The 20,648-nt window shown below is 39.8% G+C and overlaps 4 protein-coding genes across 4 annotated transcripts; 3 read left to right on the plus strand and 1 right to left on the minus strand.

Moving 5' to 3' along the window:
* The first annotated feature begins 1,876 nt into the window (after nucleotides 1–1,876).
* LOC124224900 (helix-loop-helix protein 1) lies at nucleotides 1,877–5,473 on the plus strand. Its single transcript, XM_046637137.2, has 4 exons — nucleotides 1,877–2,226; nucleotides 3,752–3,828; nucleotides 4,064–4,204; nucleotides 4,460–5,473. Exons 2-4 carry the CDS (start codon nucleotides 3,764–3,766, stop codon nucleotides 4,611–4,613), a joined length of 360 nt encoding a protein of 119 aa, XP_046493093.1. The 5' UTR covers nucleotides 1,877–2,226; nucleotides 3,752–3,763; the 3' UTR covers nucleotides 4,614–5,473.
* Nucleotides 5,474–7,114: 1,641 nt separating this feature from the next.
* Nucleotides 7,115–9,417, plus strand: LOC124224894 (putative gustatory receptor 28b). The gene is made up of 7 exons (XM_046637130.2): nucleotides 7,115–7,494; nucleotides 7,692–7,960; nucleotides 8,066–8,254; nucleotides 8,449–8,698; nucleotides 8,766–8,834; nucleotides 8,972–9,061; nucleotides 9,201–9,417. The coding sequence occupies exons 1-7, from the start codon at nucleotides 7,192–7,194 to the stop codon at nucleotides 9,297–9,299; spliced, it is 1,269 nt and encodes a 422-aa protein (XP_046493086.1). The 5' UTR covers nucleotides 7,115–7,191; the 3' UTR covers nucleotides 9,300–9,417.
* A 1,735-nt stretch (nucleotides 9,418–11,152) lies between these two features.
* LOC124214029 (gustatory receptor for sugar taste 43a-like) lies at nucleotides 11,153–13,694 on the plus strand. The gene is made up of 8 exons (XM_046615985.2): nucleotides 11,153–11,314; nucleotides 11,476–11,788; nucleotides 11,855–12,120; nucleotides 12,544–12,747; nucleotides 12,902–13,154; nucleotides 13,249–13,317; nucleotides 13,421–13,510; nucleotides 13,583–13,694. The coding sequence occupies exons 2-8, from the start codon at nucleotides 11,492–11,494 to the stop codon at nucleotides 13,643–13,645; spliced, it is 1,242 nt and encodes a 413-aa protein (XP_046471941.1). The 5' UTR covers nucleotides 11,153–11,314; nucleotides 11,476–11,491; the 3' UTR covers nucleotides 13,646–13,694.
* A 2,892-nt stretch (nucleotides 13,695–16,586) lies between these two features.
* On the minus strand, nucleotides 16,587–20,287 carry LOC124211248 (protein KRI1 homolog). Its single transcript, XM_046610111.2, has 9 exons — nucleotides 19,944–20,287; nucleotides 19,757–19,845; nucleotides 19,262–19,657; nucleotides 18,865–19,181; nucleotides 18,597–18,778; nucleotides 18,099–18,355; nucleotides 17,767–18,030; nucleotides 17,492–17,649; nucleotides 16,587–17,343 (listed from the first exon to the last, which is right to left on the minus strand). Exons 1-9 carry the CDS (start codon nucleotides 20,053–20,055, stop codon nucleotides 16,677–16,679), a joined length of 2,442 nt encoding a protein of 813 aa, XP_046466067.1. The 5' UTR covers nucleotides 20,056–20,287; the 3' UTR covers nucleotides 16,587–16,676.
* Nucleotides 20,288–20,648: the final 361 nt, after the last annotated feature.

The following is a 20,648-nucleotide window of genomic DNA, read 5'->3' on the forward strand; positions in this document are numbered from 1 at the left end:
GTGATGTTATAATTAGGTCAAAATTTCTTTTTTTTCAAATCTACTGTATTGAAGAAGGAAACGTGAAACTTAGCTTCTTCAAAATGTCATTATTCATATGTATCCGGCTATGCACGAATACGTATCGGGCATGTTATTCTGGTGTTTACGGCGACTTGGGAAGCTATTTGTAAAGATGATCGCTTCGTCGACCAAACATATTGATCACGGTACGTAGCGTTATTAATTTGCAACAATTAATCATCGGACTCGGAGAATTTTACAAACCACAAGCGCGATTCGTTAGCTTGAGGATTCGAGGGGAACAACGGAGTTGGTTCAAGTATGGATTTCTGGTTGGGGGTGCAGCCGGGGTTGGCGAGGATCAGGTGTTTCTCCGGGCACATCTGCCGCCGCCATCGCAGCTCCAATAAAACTGACTCCTTCGCTATCTTCAAAGATGTACTTTGGGTTCTTAGTTTAAGAGTTCAACACCGACGAACATCTTCGAAACCCTCTGATACTCCGATAGTCTTAAGGATTGGGCTATTCTCAAGAAATTGATACGTTATTTGGCGAACCTTATCAGATCATTGTCTCCGGATAGACGAATTGATGAAAAATCTCGATCGTTATATTTTGCACCGAAATATCGCTATGAAAAATGGTGCAGACGTTCAAAATCGGGTATTTAAATAAGACCCAAGGTTCTCTCTGAAAATTGAATTCAGTTGAAATTTCAGATATATTTACAAAGGGAAGAAATTGCTGTTGGATCTACTACAATTCTTTGGTAAAATAAAGGACTAGCACAGTTTTCCGATAAAGTTAATAGATCGACAGTAGAATTTACCACAGTCAAAAGTTGCAGTTGGATAAAGTATTCTAACATCATCGACAGAAATAAGCAAGTCTGTAAAATAACAAGTGTAGCGGTAACTTTTTTCTCCTGCATTATTGAAAAATATGTCTGTTCTATAAATAATCAAAAAGGATTCTGAATTATGTGCTTTTGTAAAATGATTTTCAAGATTCCCCGGTGTTGTTACATCAACATCTTCCTGAAACGATTTCAATATATTTAAGAAAAATATTTTATAAACGTATTCTTGAGAGAAAAACTTGAGCCTCTACGGCTGATTCAGTTCGAACCTCTTTATACCTCCGTCACAGCTAACTTGTTTTAGAAAAAACAAGTAGTCAATCGTGCGGTGCGCTTAGTCAAAAAATTCTTGTCCAAGCTTGAATTTTCAGAATCCCATCCTCAATGTCGAAACAAGAGATCCGAATGGTTGTTGATGACGAGAACCACACAACTGCTGCTTCGAGCCCATTAATGCATTTTCTAAAAATCGCATCTATAAACAAAAAGACAATCAAATTCCACCGGAGAAAAGGCAGATTTTGATTGTGAGTGGAAAAGTGTGATCGCACGATGCAATTTGGTGGATATTGCGTATGTAAATTTGATTAAAGGTTCGTACAGACGTACGAATCTGCGGCAAAACGGCACTTTCAATTTGTTTTTTGTCTCTCTCTTTTTACACCATCAGGTACTGGTCAACGGCCATATCTCCAACACCGTGCATTTTTCGGTACCTAATAGAGAGCTCTTTGTCCAGCAATTAGCGTGAACTAGTATTCGCGCAGTGGCGAAGGTAATTGAAAAAGCAGAATGGCGAATCGAAACTGGGCGTATCTCGGGGGATGAAAGGATGCCTCCCCATTGGCTTGTGTAAGGGTGGTGAGAATCACGGGCGTGGTTTGCCTCGGGCTTTCTCCCACCATCGCCGATCAACCCTGACAATTTCTGGGCGCGGTGGACCGACGCGGATGCAGCAGCCGATTGAGGTCTTATCAGATAGAAGAGATGCGTATCAGTTGTCAGTGCCTCCGGGAGATCGTCCGTTTAATCTGATCCGAGCTGTAAACCGATAGATTTTTGACACTAGCTAATTTTAATTCGACTGGTTAAATTTCAAGTGAAATTGTGGGTGGATAATACATGTCCGAAGGTGTCCTTCGCTGACAGTTTTCAAATTTGTTTAATCGTTGAAGATGAGTTTAATGATTATCGTGACCAGTGATCAGGAACCTAACAAAACGTACGAAAATTGATTACATTCCTTATCTCTGTATTTTGCACAACGCAGCTATTTATTATGACAAGAAAATTTCTTACCCGGTGCGCTGAACAAAAGACACAGTTCTTTTTGTCGACGGGAGTTAGTGCGGTTTAAACTTTAGGTGAGTAAATTTGCACCCACCATACATTGAGCTAATTATTAATGACGAGTGTAACTTGATGTGATTATTCAAAAATATTCAATTGAACATACTACACGTAGAGGGATTTTTTTAATGAAAGTTGTACCTATGGTAAATGATGATGATGATGATGAATATTCATCCCATCGATAGCTGCAGAAATAATCTTGTTGGAAAAAAATTTCGGTGTCGAGTATTAACTGCACTGACAAACTTTCCAGATTCTCTGAATATCAAGATAAATAAGTAAGATTCGAGATCAGTATCCATTGCAAACTTGATGCAGATGCAATACCACTTGTCTTTTTCATCATTAACAGACTCGAGGTTCGGACGCCTACTCACGAATTCGAATCTGCACTGTTCATTTATGATCAGCATGATCAAAAACAAGCGTGGATTATTGCAGAATTATTTTCCCCAGTCCCGATTTATCCGATAACTCGTAAAGCCGATCGATTTCATTAGAGTTGAGACCAAAGCTTGCAAACGCGCGAATCGCGTACAGTTTTGTGTACAGCACCGACTTTGCCTAACCGATAAAAGAAGCGAATTTCTAAAATATTAAAAGCCTCACGATCCAAAGGATACATACAAACTGCCGATTTACCATAAAAATCTGGCGAGATGAGATGGGGACGGGAGGGCAGCATCAATAAGTGATGGGCCAATCGAATGCATTATGTAGAATGGGGTTTTTCTCCGTTTCGCCAATTCGGATGAATTATTTAACTAGGTCGGTTGACAGCGAAACAGCGGTTGGAACAGAGTTAAAGAGACCTTTTTAGAAATGTCGAGACGTAGCTTTGACAACACACGGTCGAAATAAAAAATTCCACAACGGTATGAAAGATAATGTATACTGACCATTAGTGCCCGGATTAATATGTAAATACATCTTTTTTACCCAAATTATTTTCATTCCCATTCGGTTTTCTACATAAAGTTTGCTGTTTGGAGCAAGAAGATGGAGTGTATATTTTCAATATTTTTTTTTCCACATCTTAGTTTTTCTAAGTCTATATTATACGTGCATATTTTGTAGTTTTTAATACATACCTATTCGGGGCCTACTGATCATAGAATGTGTTCCATTCTCTATGGACATATTCTAATCCTCGTGAATTAAGAAAGTCAGGAAAGCACGTATGCTGCGTAGGACTAAAGACAACTGAATGACCAGAATTTGATACTTTCGGCTCCTCGAGCTATTTGGGAATTCCGAATGGCACGTATTTACAAATATTTACTTCACAAGTTAGGGTATCTATCGAATTATCCGCCGACCCTTCTCATAACCCTTTTCTACGTCATTTCTCGAACAAAGACCGAAGTGGATTACACCGTTGGTATGTTTACGCGCAGACAGCTTTCGAGGTTCGTGAATCTGACCCTTCGGGATACGCCCAGGGCCGATAAATAATTCTTCCTGAAGACTTCCCGAAAAATTTCCTAACATCTCTGACGAAATATTCAACGAATTACTCTTCAACGAATCTTTCAGCTTCCGTAGACGATGGACAGGGAAGCCTTGGTCCCAATCGCAACTTGTTGTAATCTCAGTCTACAGCCCCGACGCAGGTTTGTACCAAGTCAATTCAACTTTCTGTATAAATAGACTGAGAGAAAATTAGGACACAAAAGTTGAGTGAAAATGATCGAGAGATGGATAAGCCACTCCGTGCAATGAAAATTTATGTTGCAATAATTATACGACCGTTATCGCGATCGTTGGGTTGAGTACGAGGCTGTCATTTCAAGTGCCGTAGATACACGTTAACGATAAGACATTGCGGCTCTATCAAACTGTTTTTAGGGACAGGGAGAACGGGATGGCAAACGGAGGACACGGAGCGATGGTCCATGGCGTTGGTCCTGGATCGGGAACGCTTTCGCGTGAAGAACGAAGACGTCGACGACGAGCGACGCAGAAATATCGCACAGCGCATGCCACAAGGTGAATCCACCCCCGTCAGTATTGTCTCGAGCTCTCCTTTGACGGCTTTCGTTATTCTTGGTTTTTGCTGAAATAAAAAACGAAACGAAGGTCCGATGGCGGAGATAATCAGAATGAGAATTAAATTGCGCTGATTATCGCGAGGACGTAACACGCGTGAATGACAATGAGGGGGGAAAGCGAGTAAAATGAAAATCGATGCGTTCCTCCTCATGCGTGCAGGGCTTACATTTGTTTTTCTTATTTTCTTTTCAGGGAACGAGTGCGAGTCGAAGCTTTTAATCTAGCCTTCGCGGAGCTGAGAAAATTACTGCCCACCTTACCGCCGGACAAAAAACTCTCGAAAATTGAAATACTTCGGTTAGCTATATGCTACATCGCCTACCTGAACCACGTCCTCGAAGCATAATAATTAAGGATTAATTATTATCCGATACGGAGGCTCTGAAACGTCTCTATTTTCTATAAATCTTCCTATTATACTATGTAATTCTATGCACACGTACGTGCGCACCCAGAAAAAGCAAGAGGAATAATTCTGGGTGGGTGTATACCGAACACCGTGAACTATATCGATATCACAATCTCGTGATAAGTATTGATAAATGGGAGAATGCGCAGCCGACCTGTACATTTCGTCTCTGCAACTGTCCCTTCAAATTGTATGCAATCTTCCTTTCCTCAACTTCCTTCTCCCTCGATTCCCGTCTTCGCGTTTCGTTACACATTCTGTACGTAGACAGCTGATTAAAATTAATCGGTGGGACTTGTTGCCTGGTGAAAAATTCAATGAAAACATGTTCGTACGGGTTCACTTGATAATAACAATTTGTTACTACAAATTTTTGCAAAGTTCGTTATACAGTTGCAAGACACCTGCGTTCTCACTTTGTCCATAATACTCAATTCTGTTGGTTTTGCCTTGGGTTCGTTCGAGTTCGATTTCGTTATATCTATCCGTTTAAGGAATTCAGCGAAAAAGCCACGAGCCAAAATTAGTTCGTTTTAAAAGTGTGTCCAACAACGCATCGAACATTCCCAACCCATTTCCGGCGGACAAAATTTTTAGCGAGGCTTTATTTCTGTGATAAAATTACGCAGGTATAGTTTTACGATGTACGTACTTCACGACTAAGGGACTTTTCGATGTTATCTTTTGCTCCCGGTACAAGGGGACTGGCATAATTTTCTGTACATACACGAGTACCTACCTCGCCGAGCTGTCTGTAATAATATAATTTACGTCCTGTAAATATTTTATATCTATCGATGTGCATGGGTGCACCTAACTCGTGCCTCTAAATAAATATGATACTGTACGACGAAACCAATCTTGAATACAACACGTACCAAACACCATCGTTATACGATAGAATTAAAGCAATCCTTACGTCCAAGCTATCCCGGCCTGAAGTTCTACATCAGCGTATCAGATGCAGAAAATCGAACGATACGAGAATAGTCGCGATTCAATCACGCTCCGAATTTCAATAGAATCCGAACGAACGTCTACATCTCGCATATGTCCGACAATCTCGCGGATCCACTTGAACGAGGAAAAGCATGTGGCAGGCATGCATCCTCGGATTTGGGCTGAGTACGATTTCCGGGGTGAAGTGACCGAGGTGCATGTAGCGTTGGTGGTAGCGTCGCTCCCCAGAGATCGGTCGGTTCGGACTAAAACTAAGTGAAAAAGAATGAGATTACTGGAAGCCAACTTCACGGCTCAACGCCCCTTCGCAATCGATTCTCACCCCGCCCTTTCCCTGCTTGATAACATACGCCGAGAAGAATTAAGTCTCCCCATCGCAGCCACGGAGTGCACCGTTCATGTTTTTTCGTTGTCTTATGAAAGAGCAGTCAGGACACAGTCGAAACGAGGAGAGTTTCTCCAAGCCTAGAAAGGTTCGATTCCATAGATTCGCTGCCGTAAGTCGAGTCTGAGCAACCGTAAGTGTGCACCGAAGCTTCGAACGAGCGGATAATCCCGATGTCAAAGTAACGTAAGCCCTGTAATATATATGATTCCCCCTAAAGGGAACCGTTACTCTCAAACCCCTCTTGGGCGCGATGTAATTGTTAGTTACATGTGTTAGACGCTTTACCAACAACCCTCGTAGGTACAACCCCACGCCCTCGGTCTCACCCCTGCGGACACATGCAAATAAAATCTATTGCACAAGAGCACAAGTGCTGTATCCGAGCAATCTCACTCGTCACATGCACCTTGAGATAAAAAACGCGGATAGATGAGTCCCTGATCAGTAGGCATTTTATCTTCGATCGTATGACTGCCAGAATTTGTATATTATACGTATTTTTCCGATCATTACTGCATATTTCAAGCGACTTCCGGTCCTTGGAACCCAGAATTTTGACGACCTTGGCCGAATTGATAACGGACATACCCATGCAAGCGTCGTTACACTCATGCAACACATTTTAGCAATTAGCTATCTTAGGCAAATATTTCCGACGCACCATGCAATTATAGTAGAGCATCTTGACTAAGTTCTTGATATGCTTGACGAATTCCTTGAAATTTTGTAAGACAAACGCTCAAGGGTAGATCCAAAGCCACTTGAAGCCGCGTCATTCATTACAGTCTCACATATCGATCACCATATTTACCTACTTATGACACGCGTTCACCATATTACTTCAGTCTTATCGCATAATCGAGGGGTGGCGAGTAATTTACGTTTCGTGACTTCCGTCTAGCCAATTAAGTTAATTTATCGTTGCATGCTAACCGCGTTATTATAAGCTATAATATCATGGCGTAAGGAATATAACGAATGAATGATCAGATACACAGCGACGGGCGAAGGATCCGTGTCGTCCGAGAGCGAAACTTCACAGAGCGAACCGATAAAACGTAATAAAGTTTTATTTCCTGGTGCGACCAGTGAAAGCAGTGTCGATCCCTGAACCTGGGCCGATTGTCCGGATGAAATAATTAACGGTGATACGGGAATACTAAAAACATGCGACTTGCAGAGCCAAAAGATTTACTCACTTCCCTCGCGCCGATAGCTTACTTCAACTTTATTGTCGGTGTGAGCCTCTTTCGGAGGACTTATTCAAAGAATATCAACGCCCTGATCACGCTCTACTTTATTGTGTTCTGGATTCTATGTATATTTATATATTACACCGCGATGACGGTGTTGGTTTCTTCGTACTTTGGAAACAGGTCATCCACCGCTGCTATCATGTATCAAGCTCTCGTTTATACGAATGCAATCGTTGCGCTTACAGTGCCACTGCTTGCGATGTACAGTCGGAAGGTGAGTCTGATTGTGAGTTGCTATATGCATTATATCGGGCGATAAGACGTTTTTACTCATTCTGAGTTCCAACTACCGTATGTGTGAATAAATTATGCATTAGGATGGTGAAATATTAAATATCGATCCAAGAGTGATTTTTTTCTTTTTCTTCCGAAAAGTACCTACCTTTATTACCTATCTCTCGATTGTTACAGGGATTACAAGAGTTTATAAAGCGAATGGAAAAACTGAACGATATCTTTGCAACCGTGCTAGGATTCGAGAAGAATTACAAAAGCTTATTTAAACAACAACTGTATTATATCCTGGCGATTTTAGTCGTTATCCTATTCATAAGCATTAGTGATTTGTCATGGCTGAAGAGCGATCAGACCGTGTGGACAAATATTTCAATCATGATAACTTTACATCATCCCATTCTGGTCATGCTTGTTACCGATTTCACGTTTTTCACAATAGTAAGGTAAATGCACATCACGAGCTCGGAATTAGAACGATGTACCTCCCAATTCAATTCTGCGTAACTAATGATACTAATAATTTTCTTTTCTTTACCCACATGAATTAGATTCGTCTGGAAAAAATTTAAACTAATAAACGCAGCGTTGCTTAGCTTAACGGAACCACAAATCAATGCGCATATCGGGACTAAGCTCATCAAGGTTTCCCAAAATAATACGATATCCTCTTTCCAAGGAATTGGTAACGCCGAGACCAAGAATGCAAGTCAGAGACGTTACTTGTTCCAGACTATTCGGTGAGTATGAAGAAGGTGCTTCAGAAATCACTTATAATAAATCGTTGAGAAAAAAAAAAATATTCATCCTCCGTGAGGACATTGAATGTCGAAATTCTGAACTTTTCAAATGCGAGTGAATTTTTTATTGATTTGAAAAAGACATACCACACCAGAGACTCGTACTTTTTACCCATCTTCATTTTCCGCCCAAGGAAGAGCCACCTAGAACTTTCTAAGCTGGTTGTAAAATTGAACACAGTCTTTGGCCTGCAAAATCTGATTTCGATGGGAGTTTCGATGGTCATGATAACCGGCCTCCTGTACACCATGTACAGTGGTTCCCAGATAAAACATGGAGTGCGCGACACAATCAAAGAAATATTACCATCAGCATGCTGGTGCGTCGTTTACATATTGAAGATCCTAGCTGTCAGCCATTCGTGTGCCAACGCTAGCGATGAGGTATGCGAGTTAAGATCGAATCACTTTTCCCACCGTCGCGAGTTTTAACAAACGGACATGTTTTCAGGCTCAGAAATCGGGACAAATTATTTATACGATACTTGGATCAGCTATCGACAGAGACTTTCAAAAAGAGGCAAGTATTGCAGGAACTTGGAGGAAATTTTTCATCTATCTAGGGTTGTGTTGGTTGTTTATTGGTTTTTATATTGACGCGTCAATATCGCTATTTGGAGTTTCCAAAGCTGATGTCCCATTTTACTCTGACCACAGATACAAGAATTCGCGCTTCAAATGATCCAAAACCCGGTACGGTTTACTGCTTGTGGATTCATCACTTTGGATTATACCTATGTTCAAGGGGTAGGAGATTTAGATAGTTCGTAATAAAAACTACACTCGACATGTAAATGTATACGAGAGAATAACTTCAGCAATAGAGGAAAGTTATGCGTGTCGGCACGGTAGTGTTTCCTATAGATATTCTTCTTACGACTTCCAGGTCATCGGCTCGATAACTACATACCTGGTGATTCTTATCCAGATGAGTGACACATCCTCCGTTCCACCGCCCGCTTCACCCAACAAGGCCGTAACTTGAATTCACTTTTGCGCAGATCGATAATCAAACGGCCAATGAGAGAAAAGACAATTATTTTCAACCAGCGTATCAGTGACGGTTTACTGTCTACGCAAACTTGCACAATGTATATTGAAATACAGCGTAAATTTGAATCGTGCAAAATTTATTATCCCAACGATTAAAATGATATTAGCACTTGCCTCAAATTAGTACGGTTTAATCTTCTTCAATTGGAAACGGTGGAGAATACCCGAAAATATTCTACCAATCGGACGGTGTTGACGAATGGCGACAGTTATTGTGAGCAGGATTGACAAGTTATTCCAAATCCTTTTTAACGCCAGCACTTGGCCTTGCTGGCAGAATGTTGCAGATTCAGCGAGCATGTAAGCTTAAGGGGTTGTTTTGGTCAATTTCGACGTTGAACTATATATCTCCAAATATCGTAGTCCACGCATCTTAAATACGAAAAAATGCCTAGCAGCCGATATAAAACTTCTATACATAATTCTGAACAAAAACACTCCAATCCATTTTCATTTGACGCAGAAATAAAAAAACGGCACGAATTCTACGAAATCGTAATAGTAAATTCGTAGAATTCATGCAATTGTTTCATTTCTGCGTCAAATGAAAATGGATTGGAGTGTTTTTGTTCAGAGTTGTGTGTAGAAGGGGGCTGTTAGGCCCGTTTTCGCGTTTGAGATACGTGGATTTCGGTACTTGGAGGTATATGTATACGTCAACGCCGAAATCGACCAGGGCACCCCATTAACAGTTATTTTTTAATCGAAATTTAACTTGCGTTGGTCTCACTTGACCTCCGAATTGGACAATCCATCGCAGCAATCAATTATTTGTTCTTTCAATAGGCAGTTATCAATGCGTTAATCATTTGAGAGTGAAAATGAAACGTGAAATCATAACCACTCAATAACAAATTAGCGTAATTTCAGGCGTTTCCGGAGGTTTATGGCCTCAAATATTTTTCGCCTCACGTAGTCACCCTCTGTCCCAAGACGCTGTCTCTTTCCTTGTGTTTGCCAAGTATTTGCTACAATCGGAGCTAAAATTCGAAAACAATGAACGGGCATAGATCGGGATGGCTTTTCGAATGACGAGGAAATTGGAGCTGGTCGTGTTTGAGAAGATTTCGATGCACTGGTGGATTGGAATGGAAACGATGACGTATTCAACAAAAGATCGCAAGAGTATCTTACACATTTCTCGATGAACCAAATTGTTCATACAATTGTGTTTTTCGCGGATTTCATGTTGTGTTTAGGGCTCGACTTGTCGAGTCTCTGATATCAGCCGATGGTTCCATGATTCGCATTTATAATTTTGGTCCGAACTGCACCTATATCGTTAAACCCAGCACTGTTCGTAACTAAAGTGAGTTAGAGGATAAATTCTCCGAAGCAGCTAAAAACGCGATACTAATTGTAAAATCAAACGGAATAAAACGCGTGGCCAATTATATCAAAACATGACTAGGTCGGCTACTGATGTCGTGGATACTTTAAAATTTTTAGAATAAATGAACCTATAATCACCATGTCTACTGCGCGCTTATGGCTATAGAATCCAGTAATCTTTGTCAAGTATCTATTCATCGAATGCATTAATATCACATGAAGTGTCAGAAGTTACGACGACCAATGTTCATCATCGACTTGTCAGGTAGTGTGTATTCTATCGCGCTTCGATAAAAATTGAAGCTTTAATGAGATGATGGGCGTTGCGCCACTCTCGATCAACTTCGTAAATAATACAGAAGCCCATAAGTCTAATTGCTTTAGACTACAGATCGTGTCTGTTATACGTATTTCCGTCGTCCATAAAAGTGAAAGCACAATGAACATGATGTTCGATAGCGGGAGGACTTACTTGGCGGTTATGTCTGAACTCGAATCTCGATCATTTTGTTCGTATAGAAGGAGCGCTCTAGAACCAATAACAGGAGAGTTAGTGGTATCCGCTGATCCAACACGCGTCGCCAGGTACTTCGGTTCACTTCCGCTTCACTGAAGGTTCGTGGTGTTATTTTACAATGAATCAAATTTACCAATGATACTGCCTCTTCAATCATGATTTCTCCGTTCGCCAACGGTTTACTTCGAGGCTGTGGTAAGCTGTGTATTGATCAATCTATATAACAAGTAGCATGCCACATAATGAAGAATTCTTACAGGAGTTTTGACTAGAAGATGAAGTTCCCCGAGCCGAAGACGTTCCGTGGTGCCATATCCCCGACAATTCTATTCTGCTGGACCTTCGGGTGTGGAATTTTTGAGTTTCCAACCGGCCATCCCCGACCTTTCCTATCTCTTCTCTGGTCAAGTATTCACTTCGTGGTTTACTTGAGCAGTTGCTTCAGCATTGTTCGAATACCGATCTTACCGGAACTGCGCCATACACCGTTGATCAAGTACTACTATTATATCAACAGTTGCTTTGGTACGATATTTACCATCACTTCAATGGTTAGCGCCCGGAGAATACAGGTTAGTCATGAGCAGCACTTCACTACAAACAGCAGCTTAAGCTTTGCACATTCTCTCACTTTTCAGACCTTGAGAAATTTTAACCATAGGATTACAAAGATCAACAAAAACCTGCAGACGACACTCGGAATCCCTGAGCACTACGGAGCAGCCTTCAGGTGGAACCTAGCGCAGCTTTTCGTGGCTTTTATAAAGATAGTCATTATCGTCATCGCAAGTGGCATTTTCATAGTTGATGCACAATATTTCTCCCTCATCATTTTCTGGATTAGTCGTTTCTATCAAATGATCTTCATTTCGACCCTCGTCTGCACTTACTGCGGTTTGATCAGGTGCGACAGCGGAGGTATTTATCGGATTTCTGGGGGTTTCCATATCTTTCGGAGATCTGCATTTAATTTTGTCGAGATATTTTAACGCGTAAATGTAGAAAACAACCGTTCACAGTCTGCGAACCTGAGGAAATTTGTTCACGTTTTCGGTAACGGTAACTTGAGGTAGTCTAATTAAAGATTATTGAAGATTAAAGATATATGATAGAAAATATCGCATACAATCGTTCTCCAGATGGATATGTAAATCACGCAAAATCAACAAATCCCTACGTAGGTGTCTTACGGGAAAAGTGAATCAGGGCTGGCATTTATTCGACGATTCTCTCAATCTGGCGAATGTTTTTCCTACTTTTATGCAGTTTTCCCTTTGGCCATGGGACCGTTTCCGCTTACAATGAGTATCAACTGCCTTGCTCACAGGTACACCGGCAACCGGTTCCAACAACTGAACGCGCATATTCTTCAGTTGACATTCGGTGATAGTGAGACAAAGCCGTGTCTCCAAAGTTTGAACCGCTCTGAATTTTCACCACTCTCTCCAATCGTATACGAGATTCATGGAGATCTGCGTTTGGCCAAAGCTGCGGATATTCGACGGAAGGTGTACGTTTTGCGGGAAGTAAGGCATGTATGAAATACGGAAAGCAATGGTATTGATTTTCAAATACGCGACCAAAGTTCTAGATGCAAATTCCCCTAAATTCCAAATTGATCAAACTGTTGCATACAGGCAAAATTTACCAAGCGGCATAAATTGAAATTTGATTATTTTCCACAGGAGTATACATCATGAGCTACGCATCGCTACCGAGGAGATAAATAGGGTGTTTGGAACACAGCTCGTTTTCGTTATGGGAATGTCGATTTACAATATCATTTCACTTCTCTTCGGCCTCTACGTGACATTAACCTCAACTACGATGTTTCACAGCTTTCGTCACGATTACTTGTTTTTCAGTCTTAGTTGGCTCAGTTTTTTTCTAATAGTAGTTTTTTACGTAGTTCACTGCAGTTCTACGGTCTCCGACGAGGTACTTTTACGTTAGTCTTTTTACTTAATTGGCTGGAACACTGGTCGGCTACAATTAGTCTACGAATAATATTGAAACACAAACTTTCTCCCAGGCGCAGAAGATTGGTAAGCTAATGTACGAAGTGGCCCAACGAAGTCACGAAACTGAAACGCAGGACGAGGTGAGACCAACCAGAAACGGCCATTTTTACCGAAATTTAAATTGTAGACTGCTTGATATAGAATGTGTATCTATGCATTTACCATTCATATTTCTTACGTTAGATCAACGCCTTTTCGATTCAGCTCTTGAAAAATCCGTTGAAACTGACGGCGAATGGGTTATTCGTGCTTGATTACAAAATGATTTGCGCGGTAAGTGATAAATACATAACGACTTTTCAAGTAGCATATCTGATATTTACACGTGGCTTACCGTAATTTCAGATGGGTGGATTAGTCTCAACATACTTGGTCATTCTAATCCAAATGTACGGTGTTAACAATTAGGAAACTAATAAGACAGGCCTCGCAACTTTGACAGCAAATATCACAATTTCAAAAAAAATTCTATTAACAAAGGCAAAACATGCCCAAGTTCATTTTCGTTTTTATGTGCCATCTGACGCTGGTTAACTTAGTATTTACATCATTATTTTCTATACGCTATTCCGCTGGACCAATGATATTAAGAAGAGAGTTTAATAAATGTCTTCGGAGTAACGAGTGCTTACTTTACTCGAACATCTCACCTGATTATTGTATATGACACGCAACATAAAATACCCGACGTTAAAAGCTGATGAGCGTTCCGAGCTGACAATAAGCCGTATTGATGTGTGTGTGTGTGTGTTCGATTTTAACACAAAATATCCGCGCCTTCTCACTTCAACTGCATAACCCTTTACAGTTCACAACTTGTCGCTTCTTCAACTTGAATTACACGCTAACTTTTATGATGAGCGCTTAGTAAATATAATTCAACTGTTTTCCGGTCTCACAGATTAATTATTTCAGGTTAATCATACGGCGACAATGTATTAAGTAACTGCCACCCAACTGAAAATGAGTGAGACTTTTAGTCACATCAGTGGCATTGAAACGAGAACCATTACTTCACAATCAGTCGCGAATACTATACCATTAAAGTAACACTAGTATCACAATACCGATCGGTGATCACAACTATAAATTTAAGCTAAAAATTCGACGTTGTATATACTATAAAAGAAATGACGCTCCAAATTTCTTCCATCTTCTCATCACCGTTTCGAGTTTATAACCGCAAGAGAATTCTCACCGACCAATTACAGCTGCTGACGATGAAGGTGACGTAGAACGGTAATTGGCGGTTCTCACCCTGAAACCTGATACCGTGTCCGACATCCAATTTCTTTCGTACGAACGATTTTCAGGCCATTACCACGACCCACTCGAGCCCCTCAATTAAGCACCCTGAGCACAATGGACAGAGGCGCAAGTCCATGAAATTATCAATTAAGGGATGATACCCTCGCCCCTGAGGGTTACTCCGCGCATTTCACTTGAATCGAGTATAATCGCGTGGATGTTCCCGAACAAATTTCAACACCTGATAATTGTACGGTTAGAAAACGGCGCTTCCAATGTACACGAAAACTTTACTCATGTGAAATATTGATCAGTGAAAATCTGGGCTGCCAAAAAACCTATAAAACTTTTTCATCAAGTCAGCAATTGACAGACCAAAGTAAGCTCCATTCGCAATAAATTTGCGAGAAGAGCATTCGAAAAACGAATTCTTTGGTGGTAAAATTACCCGTGATTTCCGTAAATTTTGCGGATGCTTCGTCAAACGTAATCAATCAGCGTAAACGGCAGCGAAAAAAGTAACACCGATACTCATACGGATATCGGCAGGCCGTCTATCGTAAGGCCTGGTTGGTATTAATTGGGAATTAGAAATACGTGGGGTAACGCACCGTCGGGTGGATGGGCCAGCAGCCACCTGCTCCCCCGGGTTCTGCAGATTGATTTATCGCACCCTGGAGACCACCCGCAGCCACCCAAAGGGGCGCGGCGCTTAGATATCGAAACATCAGCACCTATAACCCGAAATTGCTAGAATCAACTTAGTTGATCACTTTTTCTCTGGTACAACCGTATCATTAGCACAACGACGTTTGCGGAAACTGCGATAGCTATGCGTTTGCATGAAAAGATGATCAGAAACATTGTACTTTATGTTAATAAAAACGATGCCGAAACAGTAAATAGTAAGACACGTTCACAGCTACGACGTCTGATTGATAAATCAGAACCCCTTAATATGCCAAGTTTTCCAAGACCGGACAATTTCCTTTTCCAAATTGAAACATAATTTACGCAGACGTTATAAAACGGGTTGTACAATCACTTTGAAAGCTTCTTTCGAAAAAATCCTTGAAACTGTTCCCAATTATCACACTGACATAATTGCCCGAATCATTTCCGTCCAGCGACAGGTTTTCCACGGCATGGATGATCATCGTACCTCCTGGGCTATAGCGCGCATATTGTATTATACTCGTACCACGCAGACTCGAAGGGGGTGGAAATTACCCTTCGGCGAGCAGTAGAAATCTGTCGGTAGAACATCAGGCTCGGATTACGCGTAGATTGTAGAGAAGCAAACACAAATGTTTGGAGTACGTTCGAAATAATCCGCAAACGTCGTTTATCATTTTGTAACTGTCCCCGTAAACCTAACCGCCCCCTGGTTTCCCCAACTCGGCTATGCCCCCTTGTTTAACTGCCAACGATAAGTCCCCGACTCGGTGGGGCTTGTTTTACGGCACTGCAGCGCGGCCGTTCAGAAGGGTGAATTCTTAATGTTTCCTTCTACTTGCTCGAATCCATTACTGCTTTTCCAAAAATCGACAATTTAACGGTTCGCCGGTTGGCCATACCGTGTTCCCAGAGTAAATTGAGATTTAGTAAATCCATTTGAGAAACCGACCCAAGAGCGCGTCGTGGATTGACAAGTCGTTTTAAGTTACCTCGGTTTTATATCGTACAACAACGTACCTATAATCATAGCTTGAAAAACCTTGCTGAAACTTTGCGTACTCTATGAACGTTTTTCATGCATAGCAATTTACTCTTTATGACATTCTGCAAATTAAATTTCAAAAGTCGATATGCATACGTAGAGAAGCACATAGTACAATCATACGCACAATCGAAGGTATCAAACTTTTCAAACTTGTCAAGGTTTATCGTTAGTCCGTTGTAGTATTGAAAATTGATTTCAAGAACACCTGAGCAAAAAAATTATTTAACATCACTTAGTTTTTTCGAATAAATTTTTTTACGTCCACGTAATTTACGTTACTGAATTCTGTCGGAGAAATGATAAAGTTTGTCATTGGATATTTATACCACGTTTCTAACGCACGGGTTTATGAAAATGAAATAAGCAATTAGGAATATATTATAAGAAAACATTGATTCATAAAAATTTTGATTGTAATAACAATGATTTATGTACATTAGTTGCTGAACACATATTGAATGTGCGACACTAATTTTTATTCCCATACTTTAACTTATTTTTAAACTTCTTCGGATTGATTCCATAAGCCTTCAATCTCTCTGCACTCAAATCTGTTACCACATCCTTCTTATTTTTTATTACTTTGTTATGTGTCATTTTATTTTTACCTTTTTTATCATCCTTCGAAGTTTTACCCTTTTGATTCTGTTTACGCTTAGGGTTCACGTTTTGTTTTACCGAATCATTAGCAGAATTGATCTTTCGAGAAATCTGACTACTCGGTTCTTTGTGAACATTGATTTCATCTTTTTTATCTTTAACTAGCTTACCTTTTTTAGCTTTCTTCTCTTCCGATTCATTGCATTTGATTTCCGTGTGTTTTACCTGTGTCTGTGATTGGTCAGCATTTTCGGTTATGAAACTGTGCCCGTTTTCTCTGATTTTTCTTTTTTTATTCTTCTTCTTCGTAACATTTTCCTTCAATTTACTTGTAACTTTGAGTTCGTCAACATCATGCTTTGAAGACTGAGGCTCAGAACTTTCAATGGATATATTGTTTTCATTGGCAGGATCAGTTTCAGCGGTAGCAACATTCTTGCGCTTACTTCGTTTTCTTTTCTTCTTAGGTACTTCTTGATTTTGTTGATTACTGGTACCAGGATTTGGCTTTGTACCTTCAGCTGCTTCTTTGGGCCTGAGGTGTTACAATAATTATTTACCCGAATTGTATACACGAATATGAGTACATGGGCCAAGCATACAAGGTTATTAAAAAAGATTATTATTAATCAACTAAAATTCTGTTACCCTGGGATGAATAAATATATAAAAAGAATGCATACCCATATATGCTTTTGAATATCTTCTTTTTTAACGCTTCATTACGAGCTTTTTGTTGGTAAGATGTAACGTCATTCAACTCGAGATATTCAGGTCTGTATTGAAGCGCTTTTTTCAGCGAACACCATTTGTTCAATTCTTTATCATCAGCCATAATGATCTGCAACAAAGTCCTGTATTATTACGTGATACTTGGTTTTTCTCGTTTTGAGGATTGACTCAGTTTAAAACAAATAGCTCAAGCAATACTGAATTTTAATTGTTCAAAACAACTCACTTCGTCTATAGTTAGCCCATAATCATTCGCGACAACGTTTCTGTATTTAAATCTGCAAGGCTGATCACCGATCATGTCTTCATAATCCAAAGCGTAATATTGATCTAAATAAGCTTGATAAGACGGATTTCCAGTTGGATCGAAAGTGGGCTTCTCCTTAGCAACTGCCACAGCCAATTTGTTACGTCTTCTTCTCTTCTTTTTTCGAGAAGAATCGATCAATTCTTCCTGCAGTGTCTTGGTTGGATCGTAATCTGCATCCATCTGAAATAGCATATTATATTCACACCTATCTAATCTAGGAAGACTAAATAAAGGACAATGAGGATTACATTGAAATCTGGGTCATCGCAGTGTGGTCCATTATTACGCTCGGTCTCCGGTATTACTTCCTCTTGTTTTGGATCATACTTATCCCAGGTTGTTTCAATATCTAGCTCTTCATCAATGTCTGGAAATTCCGGTTTCAGATCGCCTTCGGGCGCAGCATAAAATTCGTCACTGAACATAGCCTGCATCTTACGATCATGCTCGGCTGGATCAAAATCTCCATCCAAATCAATTTCATTAAAGTGTATATCGTCGTTGCCTGGGAACAATAAAATTATTGTTCGTTCTTCAACCATGAAAGCAACATATTTATGCAGATAATTTGAACACCAGTATGTTGCAAAGTTTCACTTTCAAAAGTTTGTTAGAATTCTCCAAAGATTCTCGACCAAGTATAAAATTATGTAAAAATTTTATTGATGAATTTTTAGGGGCATTACTATTTCGAAACAAGTTTTGGTGTTCAAATTTTATAACAACTCTATAAAAGCGTCATCTACCAGTAATTTCTTTCAACTTCTCGATCTTCTCTTCAATCTCCTTTCTTTTGAGAGCTTTCAATTGTTTTAGTTCTTCACGTTTTCGAACAGCTTCTTCCTCTTTTCTCTTTTTTAATTCGACCCTCTTCTCAGCACGCCGTGTGTCTTTACGTCTCATGGAATTTTCAAGCGTGCGAGGATATCTAGAATTAGAATGTAATTTAAAGTCATTACCAATGTTACAAAATTTGTGCTGACATCTACAATTTGGAATGTCAGCAATTTTCACCTCTTTATAAATTCTTGATCAGGCTCTTCGAATCGAAAATTATATTTGTGCTCGAATTCTTCCTGTATTTCAATATTCTTCTCATCTTCACTCAAATTCTCATCGCTATCATGAACCACCAAATCATATTCCGGGTTGAAATCATTAAAGTCTTGATCCAAAAATTTCTTATTCAATATATAATCTCTAAGAAATTTCTCATTCTGATCTAGTTTTGGATCAGTCCAAAAATCTCGTAGAGGTTTTAATTCTTTCTTATCCACCCCATCGATTTCTGTATGCTGACCTTTCAGCCATTCTTTGTAAGCTTCTTCCTCCTAAATAAGACAACAAATTTAACACAATGACACTACCCATTCAATGTTGATTGACAATTCTATACCCGACAGAAACAAACCTTTTTTTCATCTTCGTCAGATTTTGTTTTTGGCTTGAGAAGATCAGCTGTCTCATCATCTTCATCCTCCTCCAAGATCTTTTTAAAACTTTCCTTCAGCTTGAGCTGCTCTTTCACGTAAGTGGGAGCTAAAGGTTGATTATTCTCTTGCTGGAGAGTATCTTCATCTTCGCTGTCGCTAAATTTACCATCTCGTTCGAGCATAACTTTCCGTTCATAGTCTCTCAAGAACAGTGGCTTATTTTTAGCTTTCTCTTTAATCGTCGCTTTGGAGGTGTCCTCCAACTGTTCGATGTCATCGAAGAAAGTAACTTGTTCATCGTAAATTCGAGGATCTTTATTTTTTAAGCATGCCAAGGTTTTGTAAAAGTTTTTCTCGAATGCCTCAGTCAATTCCTTGAAGAAATATTATTATTAATCAAAATACAACGAAAAGAAAAAACTAAGCAGTCATACTGAAATGAACACATTGTATAATAAATTGCCAACTATTACTTTTCCATCTTCATCCTCCTCCTCCGAGGTGCTGGAATCCTCGTCTGAGGTATGAAGATCTTTGATGTGTTCACCATACTTTGTTTTCACTATAAAATTAAGCACACATATATTTATGTAGAAATCGTATTTTGAGGTTAACGACGTTTGAGGTTAACCGCGTTTCAACTTAGCAGGTAATATTTACATTTGTTCAGTTCCTCTTTCTGTCTCCAATTGTTGTAGTTTTGCGCGTAACTCGAATTTATCTTCAATTCCGAATCCGAATCAGAATGGTTGCTATTAAATAAATCATTCATTAAAACGAACTCAGGCTCTCCTCACGTGTTGACGGTACAGCAAACTTTCATTCTATAATCTGTGCCAAGCGGCAAGCATCCGCATTCAAGATTTTTACCACGAATTTTGACCAATTACACGACTCGTTTGTACTCCAGGTACCACGTGACAACACAGAAGAACGTAGGTTCTCCCACCATGGTTTTCACATTCGCCTCACATGGCTTCAATCAAAGCATATACCTATATCACTGACACAGTCGGTGATCACTGGCATGCAACTAAACAAGCAGTGATGTTTCTACATGTATATCCTCCAAAGGGCGTCGGGCGTAAATAAACACAAACTCCGCAGCAGAAAGCAAAGAGAATAGGCACTGATATCGTATAAACTATATCAATGAGAGTAGGTATCTCTGGCAGATAAATCGTGGTGGATGAATCAACGGAGAAGTAACAGTTTGTCTTATCTATCTACTATTCTACAGAGAATCTCTGTTAACAGGAATTCATTTGCTATTTCTAGGGTTTATCTTCAAACTATTTATGTATGCATATAATTATAAATACGTCTTGCTCGAAATACCAACTACTTTAGTTTAAAAAAAAAGTT

Source organism: Neodiprion pinetum, chromosome 1 (genome assembly GCF_021155775.2).
Source record: "Neodiprion pinetum isolate iyNeoPine1 chromosome 1, iyNeoPine1.2, whole genome shotgun sequence".
Classification (NCBI taxonomy): domain Eukaryota; kingdom Metazoa; phylum Arthropoda; class Insecta; order Hymenoptera; family Diprionidae; genus Neodiprion; species Neodiprion pinetum.